Source organism: Micropterus dolomieu, linkage group LG03, assembly GCF_021292245.1.
Source record: "Micropterus dolomieu isolate WLL.071019.BEF.003 ecotype Adirondacks linkage group LG03, ASM2129224v1, whole genome shotgun sequence".
NCBI classification, from domain to species: domain Eukaryota; kingdom Metazoa; phylum Chordata; class Actinopteri; order Centrarchiformes; family Centrarchidae; genus Micropterus; species Micropterus dolomieu.
Genome location: NC_060152.1, coordinates 6,521,561 through 6,536,826, shown reverse-complemented (window position 1 = coordinate 6,536,826; position 15,266 = coordinate 6,521,561). Strand labels below are relative to the sequence as shown.

Genomic DNA, 15,266 nt, shown 5'->3' with positions numbered 1-15,266 from the left:
CAAACTCTGAATCTTAACAATGCAACGTCCACACCCTCTTTAACTTTCCTCAAAGGCCCTGCGGGGCATCAATTTTCTAATCTTGCTCTCACAAATGTTGGTATTCTGTAGCTTCACATAATGCAAGGGTTTGCTGAGCAAGCATGCTCTTTATCAACACTCCCTGCTTCTCATTTATTTAGTTATACATATTTACGCATATTGTCTACTGCAGTAAAGCCTTGTACTGTTAAATACTGAGGGGGGGGGGGCTGCCTTGTGGTTTTGTGTGCTCCTTAAACTACAACATAATGACAATTAATGCATTTTCTCTACATAGAGTTTGTCAGGCAAAGAGAGGAATTCAAACCACTGCCTATCAGCCCGGTTTATTCAACTGCAAGGCTACTGCCTCCTTATTATGGGGTCTTTGAGGCGGAAATGATTTATGGTTGACCCATGTTCAAGTTTTCTGGACACACAGGGGACACATTTATGTAAGCTCATGAAGAAAAATATACTGCTAATGAGAAAAACACGTATGAGAAAGCTTCAGTATCACTGCATACAGGGTGTGTCCGAAGACCTCGTACCACTGGCACACAGCTGTGCCAGCCGCTGGCTGCCTCATCAGGATGATGATTTAGTCCTGGGAGTCTGTCACTCTCGTAAATCCCCAGGTCAACCTCGTCTCCATGCTAAAAGACGCTGTTGAGTTCTCCCTCGAGGACTGGTGTGTTTTTCATTTTGGGAACAATTGTGTTGCAGGTGCAAACTGCTCGACTCGCGCTCCAGCTGGTTCTGCTTTGACGGTGAAACATGGTAAAGCACGAGGCCAGCGCTAAATGCACGCACACACAGTGAGGGAGATGATGAGGGACGGATGTCAGCAACAGAGCATGTTCAGCTCTGGGAAACTCAGAAACAGATGTCTTTAAAGGTAACTCAGTTTACCAGTTTTAATATGTTTGCAATGTGCAGATTTTTATAGTTTCAGTGACATAAACATTTCTTAGAGTTAGAAACAATCTCCGGATGAGTTAAACCTCAATGGAAAAAGAATACCACAACTTTTCTGGCTATGTAACATCAGGCTCAGGCCTCCAGTGAGACATGCCTGTTAATGTGTGAGAGAAAGAAGATAATACTGTGAAGCCAGTGCTCTTCTTATGCGCTTAAATAAAATATTATCTGTCTGGATAAAGTAATTTAGGATATCAAATGAACTTCCAAATTCAACCCAGAGATACAATCACATAGTAATCTATGGAAATAGTTCCAAACCATTTTGGCTTGTGACCCTTTTAAGGAAAGCAAAGTTGGCTCATCACATTTTCTTACAGGTTTTATAAGTCTATGACTTATGAGCAATCAAAAAGTGATGTTCCTGTCTCAGGTATTTATTTGAATAATATTCAGAGGCTGGAAGAGGTAGAACTATCCCATATTCCATATTAAAGAAACAAGTGTCTGTGTCCCATGCTCCTTAGGTTTGTTTCCTTTTATGCGAAACAGAATATGTTTGTAACAAAACACAAATTTCAGATACATCTGATATTAAAGTTTAATCTACTGTGGAATACACTAGACTGCATACTCTAATCTAACCTCTATTTTAATTACATCCTCACTAGTGGGGAGAACCACACTGATAGTAACAATGAGCTCAAAGTCTGAGCATCCCCACCTCAGCCCAGCTTTGTCAGCATCACGATAATGTGTTTGTGGTCATGCATGCAACAACTGAAAAGACATTTTTAACAGACTCTGGCTTTTTCAGGCACTTGTTTGCCAGGACATTAGTTTTAACTGAACTACTCCTACAATGAGGTGACATTTTCAATGAACCTCAAATGTACATGTCTTCAAGATCCAGTGCTTTTACTTCAGTCAAGTTCTATCACAAACTTAAACTTAATTCTAAAACACACTCTACTATTTTTAACTGCTACATACTCTCTTAAATTCTCAAATTGAGTGGTTTTCCCTGTTATGAGATGACCAGATGGGCAGTTAAAGCTGACATATTTTTGCTATCGCCTCGAAGAACACTAAGCACATGGCAACGTCATCAAATAAGCAAAAACAGATTGCTTCTGTCTTCCATTTCTATCCTAAACCCAAGCCTCTGATGGCAAAGACTATGCACTGAAGCACAGGAAGGAAACAAATATAAATCACTTTACTTCGATTCAGACCCCTGTGTTCATCAATTATCACACTGTAGTTGACATTTTGCAGAATTTAAACACCCAAAAGGAGCTTTGAGAGTTGTTATTCTGACTTTGTACAGTACAAGCAGGTTACTCAGACAAGGATAAGACACTGGACTACAGCATGAGGGAAGCTGGCACTAAGCACCTCCATAAAAATCATCTTGAGCTCCCCACTATTATCTCTGCATTCCACCAGAGAGAAAGCGGCGAGCTGGCAGCTACCCAGAGAGAGTGAAATATTATCGTGGGAGAACACATCAAGACGAGCTCTGCCAACATAAAGCTTCCACTCAGTTCAGGGGGTTAAAAAGCCCCAGAGCACGAGCTAAATGATAAGGGCCGCTGCGCAGCACATTAGACAGATATGCGCTACACTCCACTTCAGCAGGTGTGACTCGCTGGAAGGAAGACGGCTGGCACCGTGGTGGTCCAGCTCGCTCTCTAGCTTTGATCATTCCCTGCCATTTTGTGGGCTTGCATGCTTCCCCCAGGAATACAATTTATAGAGTCCATTAGATGTTTATGAGACATGTGTAAATCAAATGAGAGTCTGCAAAACAGCCATGACTCACCCTTTGTTCTTTTCATTATATCATCATACAGAGAACGCTTTGAGCAATCATTTGTCATTTGAAAGTCAACAGTAAAAAACAAAACAAACGTAAATCCCTTTTTGAAGTTTTATTTTTATTTCAATAGAATGGCAGTTTCCAAAATATTGTAATACGTATGTTTAGATTGGATTAGATTAAATCATACCTAATTGTCACAACTGTGTAACTTTACAGCAAGAGACATGGCAATGTCTGAAAAATTATGTTTTTGCCACTAGTTTAAAATTAATTCAATCTTAAAGCAGAATTAACAGATTGTTTGGTCACTTGGGAACAACGTGACAAGCTATAAACACAACACTGACATGTTATCACCTTATAAAGTTATTGTTAATTTATTAGTAAACAGCCTATTTACACATCCAGCAGACACAAAGCAACATTTGCTTTCATTTGGAGTTCATTTTGTCTTTGAAAATAGTTGCATGCCGCTACTGGATGAGAACCGGGACAAAGAACCAAAACTGGCTACAAAACCATTTACAATGAGCTGAAAGATGCTTAAATGCTGAGAGGAGCGGCAGAGTTGAGTGATAATTCTCTGTGGGTTCATCACTACAAGCAACAACTTTCACATTACACACAGTAATTCTATCCACTGTCACGGTTTTTCTCATCTCATCATCCTTAACATCTGAAAAACAGTTAAGTGAATTTCTCGAAACACAAACAGCACCACACAGTGGATTACCTGCAAAAGCAAAAATCACTTGCTCAAAATCCTTGTTTCTCAAAAGTAGATATTTATGGCAGTGAACATGGCGTGCCATCAGAATGACAAGTCTTTGTGTCATGGTTTACAAACAAGATAGTCAAAATGTTTAGCTACGTTGTCAATATAACAGTGTACTCCGTAAGTATATTTTCTGATGTAAACTATGGCTAAGGTTTTGATGACATTGATTGAAAATGCACAAGGCTGTACTTGTCCTGTATGCAATATATCAGTTTCACCATCTGCAGTTATACATTGCAAGAGAGGACAGGTTTCACAGTTATGCTTGGAAGGTAATTTGTTGACAGAGCATGTCATTTCGATGCAGAAAAAAAAAAGACAAGACTGTTTTACAGCACTGCTTTTCACAACAGGAAAAATTACAAAATAAGAAAAAACACTCCTTATCTTCCTGTCTGTTGGGTCACAGATCACAACGGATATCTTCATCAATTCAGGACACATTTACAAAAAAAAAGTCCAATAGAGATGTATAGAAAATATGGCTGACAGATCATGACAACGTGTTCAACCATTTTGCATGTAATGACTTATGTAATGAACTAATGCCTTTATGTTTTGGGGGTAAGACTTTTCATCATAGAAACCGGTGTAATACATTGGGATCAACATGACATGAGCAAATGATAATGTAGGAAGTAGCAGACAGTTGCACATAATCATTTGCATGAATGTGCCAAAAGCGTTTACAATTTGTTCAAAAGAATGAGGAATTGCTTTCATGATGTGCACATAGATGATATGCCGGTTGAAAGGGACTGAGAAAAACTGTATTATAAACATATTGATTGGTGCAACTTAAATTTATGCCAAATAGTTTTTTTTTAATGTCACTTTGGTATTTTGCTATCTCTAAATACTACAATACCAATGAGCCTCAGCTTCCATTGTGATGGAGAGGAAACTGGTCACAGGTGCAAATCAGAGCTTTAGTGAATTCAACACTTCATCAGTACAACTGAGGAGAAAACATGGTAGTATAGTTAATGTTAGACATGCACAAAGTGTGTGTCTTTGTTTCTTCTGAACAATGTTTTATAATTGCTATAAATCATTAGGTTTACACTTAAATTCATCTGCAAAAGGTTTGGGTCAAAAAAAGTCATTGTCTTTGTACTCTGATGGTTTATAGCTTTATTATAAATTAGAAAAAAGGGAATTATTCACTTTTTTCAGTTTAGGAAAATTTCAAGCTGAATAATTTTTCATTTAGGTTTTGTTTCATACTGTTAAACAGCCTGCCATCTTTGACCCATAACGCAACAGGACGGTATAATCTCGCCTACAATACTCGACTGTTTCTCCAACCAGAGGAACACCACACGAATCAGAAACAAATCGTATGGATGTAATTCAGTGATTCAGAGGTCAGGCTAGCTTGGATGTGTTCCAACTGTCCATCACCAAACTTTGCCTAAACAAGAAAGGAATTAGATTTTTACTTCCAGAACTTGAAAGCACAAAAGAACTCCTCTGACTTCACTGTGTAATGTGCTGTCAAAGAGCACATTTCCATTACAGACCTTGATGCTAACATTGACTTAGCGAGGGCGTGTACACATTGAAATGGACTGTGATGCTGTCATGAGTGCAAACTGAGGCTTGTGTGTCAGTGCCGCTGCTTCAGGGCTACAAAGCAATTTCGCAGCGTACAGATCTGCGCACAGAATCGATAAATCACATTCCTGATTACTCTGCAGGGGGAAATGGAGTTTGTATTGTTTCTCCAAGACAAATGTAGGCTCCGGGCAAGATAGATCTTATTTTCAGGGCCAAAGAAAGACAACCCAAACACACACACACACACGCACAACTCCTCCTCCACAAGGCCCCCCACTCTGTTAAACTGAAAACTACTTTCCCCTCCTTTCAGTTTTCTCTCTCATTACACTCCAAAACTCACTCGTTCCTGTTGGGTTGTGCCTCCCTTTCCCCCCTTTTCTGCTCTGGTTTGCTCCATTTCTTTCAAGGTGGCAATTTCAATAACTCCTCCACAATTGAATCAATTGAAAGTTGCAGAGCAATCCAAAAAGTTCTCCAAAGCTCACTTTCTGTTTCTATTACTGTGAAGTGGCCCCTTTGCTGTGTCATCCTTAACTCACCCAAGTGTCTACAGTTTTTGTAACAGCTCAACAGGAACACATACAGTCACTATACAGTGTGTTTAGGTTCAGTAAGTTGAATTCCTTTAATGGTTGAGAAAATTCTTAAATTCTTTCATCCAACAGCAAAAAGAAGACGCCATGAAACGTGACTCTTTCATTTTTGCTCTCAATCCACATCCCAAATTCTAGCCCTGGAGTGAAACAAACTAAATGCCAGATCTTTTCCGTGATGATGAGGAATGTTTTGTTGGACAAAGCCAAAAACTCTGATTGCAACAGAAAAGTTTTCCTTAATTTCATCTAGATGTGTCACTGATAAATGCATCTACAGGACAAACCGAGGTGCTGCTTATAGGAAAAAAGCTCCTTTTCATGGAACAAGCCCCTGAATCTGATGGGTCTAACAAGTTTGGAAATACAGATATAGATTAAATTCTCCATAAAGGAATTTTAATTTTGAGATATATATATGTGTAACATCAATATATATATTATACTATAGTCAATTGCCCAGAAATTCAACCGATTGTTGATAGATTAAATAGCAAGATAGGAATGTCAATTTGTTACCTAGCCTGAAGGGCATAGGAGGGGGAAAGAATTAGTCATTACAAATAAAATACATTTGGTGTAAAGTAAAATAAATGTATTAATGCGGTACAATAAATTGAAAATTGTCTAATGTAAACACATTGTTTCATCTTTGACATGTCATAAACATATGTATAAATCTTAACAATATTATTTAATTTCTACACGTAAATTGTTGATTTTTGCACACAACTTAATAATTCAAGGACACAATCAGTCATTTGTGAGCACAAATTTGTTGTTTTTTTTCCTCCATGGCAACTATCAAGCTCTGTAGCTTCTGGCTAATCCAATGAATTACGTAAATACAGAAGAAAGAAAAATCACGATTCTTCATCATATGTATGCAAAAATCCTGTAAATCCAATATCACTAGAGAGTAGTCCTGTTTATTGATGTGTAACTTATACAGAAATGCAGCCACAGATATTAAGTATATTGTATTACCCAACCCTTCATCTAATGTAAGTAGCTAGTAGATAGATAGATAGATAGATAGATAGATAGATAGATAGATAGATAGATAGATAAAGTAGCTCATCAACTGCTCAACACCTGGTAATAAAAACATGACCACTACAAGACAACATGTTCCTAATCTTCTTCTGCTCTGACATCACCTTGTTCGTCTGAAAGCTCCTTTCAAACTGGAGCCTCCTAAACGACCGTTTTACCCCATGTCTCTGAGCACAAGTAGTTACATGCATGAAGTTTTTGTTTATGTCTTAAGGCCACATTTTTCTGTTACAGTTCCTTTTATTAAGGATCCCACCAGAGTAAAAAAAAAGAGACAGAGAAATTGAAAATGCAGTTGGATAACAAAAATCTTTTTTTTCCCTCCGGCTAAGGACTTCCTGATTGTGTCAGTCACTCAGCCCAGAACAAGACCGCACAAAGGCTCAACAACAGACTTTGGTATTACTCCAATTTCATGCCGGTATTGACACGTACACGCATTCACAACTTTCTCTTTTCTTTTGTACCAGTATGAAAAATTCTTCCAATAATGTGACTGTTCCAAGGATGAAGCGTGTTCCTAATGCTGCAGTGTGCTACAGGAAGAAGTGTCATCTTCATCATCTATAGGATCATTTGGTATTTTTTTGAATAAGGGAGTGTAAATATTTATTGAGCCCTGAAGGCACATAAGCAAAATCTGACCTCATCTCAGCAGATATAACGTGAGTGCGTTCAGTGGGTGTACAGATGGAAACTAGCTTGAGCTTGATCTGTAAATCATAAAATCCACTGCACTCAAATCGAACAGCTGTTTGGTCTTTGTGCACAATTATCATCAGAGATCTGCATCTAATAAACTGCTTGGCTGGAGCCACATCATGTTAACCATATGTGAAGGTGGAAGGTAACTTTTTATTTAAAGTTAACAAAGTTATTTACGTACTTAACATATTTGAGCATTTGCTCTGCTGCATTTCAGAGGAAGGTGTTGTCTTTTTGACTCCAAGTTTTACATTTGATGGGAGATAAACCTATAAATGTCAATAATATATTGAATGTTTTAAATTTTTTTATTTCTTTGCCTCCCTCCTTACTTTCCTTTTCTACTTTCTTCAACCTGTCTTTAAATATATCCTTATCACCTTTTTCTCTTATTTTTTTTTTTTTATCTCTGTCCTTGTTTCCAGGGAGGTTATTTTTTCAGTGCAGTTTGTTTGTTTGTCAGCAGGATTACGGAAAAACGAATGGCCTGATTTCTATGAAACTTGGTGAAAGGGTGCAGCATGGGCCAAGCAAGAACCTAACCTAACCTAATATCTTTTTCTTCTTCAGCATATCTGAAAGCAAAAAGCAAAAATAAATTGCACTTTCTTCACAGAAATAACTTTTTAGTCTATTATTTAAGCACAATTTACTGCTAGTTTTTATTTACTTTTAGCCAAGTAACAATTTTAATCCAGGACATTTCCTCCATGACATTTCAGTTCTTCCAGCACTGTTTATTTGATTTGCAAAACATCTTTTTTCCACCAAGCAAGCAACCGGCTGTGTGACACATAAAGAAACCCGATCAGACCTACAAGCTGGCGAACAGGCTCCTTTGTTGCACCCTTGAAACCAAACTTACACTTGTGTTGAAAGTGCTGAAAAGGGGCTTGTGTAGGCAGCACAGCAGAATGTAGAACAGTAACTTGTGTATGAACTCCTTTACAAGGCTTCAGATATCAACTCCTGCTTTTACAACTGCACCACATTGTGCCGGTGATTATGAAAGTTTGAGAGAATAAGAGACAAAGAGAAAGAAAAAGAAAGAGGCTGAGAGAGAAAATCAAAGGGTTGAAAGAGCAGTGTGTGTTTGCGTGTCTGTGCGACAGAGAGTGAGAGGTGATTACTTTGTGATAATCTAGTATCAGCTTTCCACCACTTGGAGTCTTCCCAGTGTATTACTCATTATCTGCAGACAAGTCTGTTAAATACAGATTAGACGTAGTGAGAAAAGGGACGCAGTATTCCTGAACTTTCTCATGAAACTCTCTTTAATCTGTCGTCCCATAGGTCATCTGGGCTTTTCTCCATGATGTCTCCACTTTTTTCCCCCTTCATGTGCGTGTTTTTTCTCTCTTTTATCCAGCTGTGCTCCATATTTCAACTTCTCGTTCCAGCAGATTTTAAATTGAGCTATCCCTGTAATTCAAATGAAGACACTGAAAAAAAGAACTTTCAAGCTTTTATCTATCAGGGATTGTCTTTTTTCCAGGAGTCATCATATTTTTTTTGATGACCTCGCTTATTCGAGCCGTGCGTGGCCACATATTTCTCCATAATTACTTTCTACTTTCAAAAAGAAAATCAATAGATCCATATGAGTGTACATACGAGTCCTGGTTCCGTAAGTGCACATCAGTGAGTGGTACTTTTAAAATGTAGCGGCTCACCGATCGCAAATCCAATGAGGTCTTTGTAGCCACATGCTACCTTTGCATTTCAGAAAGCTGTTATCGATACTGGACAAATGGTCAATTAAAGAGTTTGTCTCTGAAATGCAACACCCCTTTGAAAAAAGAGCTCTGTGCGATGGAACCTTTTTCACATCAAGATAAGAATAGATAAATAGTATACGTATTATATCATAATATATAAAAACATGCCAAAATGAATAACAGCATAGAATGGTAGGGGGTCAAAATCAGCAACCTGGAGGGCTTTTTTGTATCGTTCCAATTGGTGCTAGTATCAAAACTCAAAACAAAACGTTGTATGGGTTGTCTTGATTCTTTTTAATAATTGATCAACACCAACCCTACTTATGAAGTAAGATGTATTTTTTGGGGTGTAAGTAATAAACCATTTATTATTACACATTAGCAGCATTTGTTTCAAATTAGCTTCCGCTGATACTGGGTTAATTTTGGAGAGTTGTTTTCCATTTCCATCACTGACCAACAACAGCAATGCTGAAAGGCTACGAAAGGCATCAGAAAAGATGAAGAAGTAGTGCACAGCTGGGGATCATTCAATGTAAAAACTATTCTTAACACTTTATTTTATGAGTCTGTAATTTCCTTATGACTTTGGTACAAAAAGAAGATAAGAATGTCAGTGAAAGAAAAGCTAACTTCAACCCAAGTAAATCTTAATTTTAGAAACTGTATTCTTCACATTTGTGCATGTTCGGCTGACCTGCTGCATACTGAATCTTTAGGTTACACTAGCTTTTAATTGCAATTAGTTAATTCAAGTGTAACAAATCTCTATTTTACCAATAATTAGTACCAATTTTCATCATCCTCTCCATCAACTATAATTCATCCATCCATCGTCAACTGCTTATCCTGCATACGGGGTCGAGGGGGGCTGGAGCCAATCCCAGTTGACAAGAAATGTAGGTTTTCAAAGAGACAGTCAAAGCACCGTGAATTTAAAATAAATGTTTTTCATGTTTTGGACAGAGCTGTTATCTACTAGAATGAGACAGTCAACGGTTTTAAACACTTTCTATGAAAATTTATATTTCTGTGTTTGAGTTAAAAATGAAAACAGATGAAGTTTTTAACAAGGAGATGAGTTTTACTCAGCAGCCAAATTCCTCAAAGAAAATAAGAATAGGAATTTTGGTGTCAGAGCCTAAAGACATAGCTGTCATTAATTAACCAATATAGAGTACAATATGCAAACTATCTGGAGAGTAAGTGCACTATAAAATAATTTCTTTTTAAGTTTTAAAGTTTTAATTTGCATTTTTACATTACCAAATGAGAAATTACATGGTAATGGTTTCAACAATATACTGTAAATACACCGAAATAGTCAATGTTTGCACAACAAAACATACATTTCTCCCACATAAAGATGTGCTCTTAACTGTCAACATCATTTTACTTATTCCATGTTTGAAGTCTTGCCTTAAGCTCATAACTGTATCATTCATGGGTATCTATGAAAGAGCATTATAAAAAATGACTGATGCATGAACTTGACCAAATGAGTTTGAGAAAAATCGGACCTCGCTGCCTCACCGCTAAAAGCTGCTTATTGTATGTTGTTCTAACTCAGTGACAACAGCTTTAAATAATGATGTCCCCAAATATTTCAAAACACTGATATTCCTCAGAATGACCATAGTGAAAGCCTGTGATCAGATCACATGACACACAAGAGACTCACCGTGTTTAATCCTGGGAAGAGGCGGATCGCTGAGGCTGTATCCAATGGAAACGGGAGAAACTGCTTCATGCCCAATGAGGTCTGTACAGTAGGTAGGGTGGGACGCACCAGGGCAGGCATGAGGCCATTTTGACATGTGTTACCTATGGGAGGGAGAGCAAAGGCAGCATGTTGAAATGTAGACAGCAACAGAGACAGAAGCCTGAGCCAAAATATTTCACTTTACTGTGGCTTACATCCAACTGAACCTTCAGAGTCTCTTTGCACTGTGTAACATCTTATCTGTGTTAGTCATCTAATTTACTAGCACCACCAAGGCCGCCAAAACTGATATCTCTTACCTTAGTCCTAGTGTCTTAAATTAATGCCAGGAGTAAAAATATGAATGTGAGAGCAGTGAAAGCCCCCAAATCACCAACATCATTTCAAAGTAAAAAAAGGCTTTTATTATATATTTACAAAGTCTCATCCTCTTTTCACACCCAGTGTATAATGTTTGTAATAATCTCAACTTATGGTCAACTTAAGTATATGAGCTGTTTTCCTAAGCTTTCAAAAGCTACAAATCTGCAAGGAGCTGGTTGAAAGAGCCAAAATAACTGGTTAGTGGACCTTGAGTTGAGGTCAGTTTGTCACACATACTGATCCACTGAGGTCAAGAATGATCTTCCATGCGCAAATAAATCCATCCATCCATCCATCCATCGTCAACCGCTTATCCTGCGTACAGGGTAGCGGGGCTCAAATAAATAATAATAAAAAAAAAAAAATATGACTTAATTTCCATGATTTCACACTGAATTTCCATTGTTTGTAATGCAATAAGAAGTCAAGGCCCACTTACATATCACACCATCTCAGTTGATGAAGGCTGTTTGATGTGGTTTTAGGCTCAAACAGCAACAAATAAGTGGACCTTGACTTCATTCGGAGATCAGGACTGAACTTCCATGTAAAAAAAAAAAACACACACACACAAAAAAAAACCTGAATCTCACACCTTTCATTGGAAAAATGTTTCATTACACTTTCATCAAATTTCAATTTGGGGATTTTCATCACCACTGTAACATGTCCAAGGTATGTTAAGACATTTTATAAGGATCCATTGTTGATACATAGGTAAACACTAATGCATGTTTAGTTACTGTATCTACTTAAACTTATAGTAAAACATTTTGACTGCAGGACGTCTGCTTGTATTGAGTATTTTTGCACTCTGAGGTTGCTACTTGTACTTCATTACTACTTAAGTATTTCAACACTTTAACCACTGCCATTGTTAAGAGAATGGTCTCCATTACTGTAAACTGGCTCAAAGAACATGTCTGTGATAAACTGGCTGCAGGCTTATAAATTCTCTGAATTCCGCAACTCACAATCAAGACCCAAATTATGTAGTGAGAACAAGTTATACGTGCAGATGACCAGTATGTGATGGTGTAATGATGTTTATCTCTCTGAAACAGATGTTCTAATTCTGAATTGTCCTCACAAATAGTGGATTTGGAATGACTGCAGCGGGTCCATTGTGTCTTATGAGATGATTCAATGGCAGGAGGACCTGGCCCACACATCTCTAGGAAAAACAAAAGTAAATACTTCACTTTTATTGACATGTGAGTGTGCCACGCCAGCAGAGCGCTTTATAAACCACCAATTGGAAACAGCACAGGGCTCAACATGGCGGGATAAAAAAAAAAAACGTAAGAAAAAAGAAGAGAAGACCATCACAGCCTTCCAAAACATTAGGAATTAAAGAAGCCATTTCGCAAAGCTGTAATGAGAACCAGAGGGAAGAATTTTTTTTTTTTTTTTTTATCGCTGCACATTTAACAACAGTGGAACTCTGGGCCAGCATGGCTCTAAAGTGCTGGCAGATACAGTATCAAACCACCGTCTAGAGACAAATAAAAACAAGGTTTGCCACGTTTCGGTCCCCAGGCAGTGGTAAGGGGTAAATAAAAAGCAAAAGTCATAAAGACGAGAAGAGAAGAGAAGAGAAGAGGGGAAAACCACAGACTGTTCCCCCTTCTCTCACTCTGTCTTCTGTCTTCTCCCTCCAGTCACCGGAGCGCATGCCATCTGTTGGAAAAAGAACACATGCAGTCTCTCATGTGGAGGCACGTCCTAGTCCCAACTTTAGCAAAGCATGTCCTTCTGTAGGGATCATCCAACCGTGCCATATCTCGACATGCCGGCCTGACGTCAGCCCTCAGGCAGGCATCTCCTTGCGCCCAGTCAAATCCACTATTCACAGCTCTTACGTGCACAATCAAAAAAGCCTTTTTAAACGCATTACAGATGATGTGTGCGATTAGTCTGCAGTGGGATGAAGAGTGACAAACTGTAAATGTGAATTTGTTTGATAGGGCCATGTTTGGTTTGTTGAGTAGGAGTTGAAATCTGACATGTCATCAAGTCTGTGACTTTTTTGTAACATCACACAGAGGTGATTAGTTCCACCGCTGACCAAGAAATCAATTTTTCTTGGTCACTTAAACAAAAGTCTTTTTTAAGTTTTTCTATTGAGTCACACATTCAAGTATTCAGATTCTTTACATAAGTAAAAATAGCAATACAACAATTTAACACTCCATTTACTAAACTGTGAAAAATTGTAAAATACATATATGGTTATCAGACATCCCGAGGCCCGACAAATATCTGCAAAACACTAAAACCTCCCAGTTACAGCCAAACTGTCTCGGTTTTCATCACAATTAAAATAATAATTATAATAAACACTTGTTTTCTGCGCTTACATAGACGTTTATCATGTTATTACCTAAACCAACATAAAAACACAAACAATGCAATTCAACACTGATTGGTCTGTATGTGTGTCAATCAGTCAGCGTGTTGCAGTCAATGCTGGTGCTTGCCTATGAGACATAGGTAAGTGTCATAGCTTTCTGAAAAACGTACACTTTAACAGTTAATTAAATTAAATTTTTAAAAAACGTATTGTCTATCACACAATGATAGATTAAATTTATCTTAGATTCAAATCCAGATTTGTAATGGAGCTAATAACTAGCTGTCAAATAAGTATAGTCGAGTAATATATATATTTATGCTATAGTTGTATAGAAAAGTAGAATAAAATTTAAATAAAGTGCCACAAAATTGTGCTTAAGTAGTGTTTTAGGTAATACCTTTCTTGTCCTCACTGGACAGTGTCTACTGGATTTAACTTCTTCTTTTTTTTTTTATAAACCTGTCCTGCCCAGCAGTCTGGTATAGAGTATGATGAGCTGGATACCATATTATGCCAGACAAGGGAGAATTAATAAATGCAAGAGAAGCGGGATGGAAGGTGGGGACAACAGAGAATAGCAGGGGGAAATACCAATTGCAGAAAGCAACGAAACCTGCAATAGAACAGAGAGTGGGGCATGGGGAGGAGAAAAACAACAAACAAACAAACAATAAAAATAATAATAATAGTAAAAGACAACCAGCCGAACAGCAGCAATAAACAGCTGACATAGTAAGACAACTAAGAGAAAAATGAAAACAAGAAACAGTTACGCACAATAAATAAGCAACAAAGCACAGCCACGAGAGCTGGAATAATTAATTTAAATAAGTAACTGATAGAAAAGAATCAGGAATAATTCTACCAGGGACAAACTAAATTTGTTTGTGTCTATGTGTGAGACTGTGTGTGTCTGTGTGCGTGTGGGTGAATGTGTCTGTATGTGTGTGTGTACGTGTGTGTGCGCATAAGCCTGTTAAAGAATGTAGCTGTTAGTGAGAGTGGGGCGCCACGACTGTGCCACACTGACCCCAGCAACGGGAAGGCAAGAACCCCAGTTGCCAATAGGGGTGGGAGAAAGAAAAAATAAACAAATAAAAAATAGGACTCCCAGATGCACCGCGATGCAAACGCGGAAGACCCCGACCCAAACAACAGACGCCCAAAAAAAAATAAATAAATAAAAACGACCATCCAAATGCCAATTGACAACACAATGCTGATGGAACGCAAGAGGCGTAACCCGCGGAAGAGCAGCGCCCGGACCGACCGCGGCGTGCACACAACATAGACCAGTGTGCTCTCCCCCACCGCCGCACAGCGAACAACCAAAACGCCCAAATGCCACGCAATCATCAACATCAATGCACAAGTGACGAGCCTAACGGCGACACCCAATGCCCGGCAGCCCCCCGCAAATCCCACACCAGCAGAAAGTCCCAGCCCGGCAGCAAACGCGTCACGCAGGTCACCGTGCACCTGCCAATAAAAATCCGCCGTCCCCCCAACCGCCGGAAAAACTAAGCCCACGTGCACAGCACGCCCCCAGGCCGCCGTGCAACACCAGCCAAACCAGCAACGAGGCAAAAATCAACTAGCTCAGCTGCATGCCACCAACAACCCACCCGTCAAGGGCCGAGA

At 38.6% G+C, this 15,266-nt stretch overlaps 1 protein-coding gene across 1 annotated transcript in view; it reads right to left on the bottom strand.

Annotated features, from left to right (window-relative positions):
• Nucleotides 1-15,266, bottom strand: part of znf385d (zinc finger protein 385D) — a 66,033-nt gene that overhangs the window by 45,257 nt on the left and 5,510 nt on the right. The window contains exon 2 of the mRNA XM_046045340.1: nucleotides 10,865-11,007. Within this exon, the coding sequence (XP_045901296.1) occupies nucleotides 10,865-11,007 (143 nt within the window). The remainder of the gene's footprint in view (nucleotides 1-10,864; nucleotides 11,008-15,266) is intronic.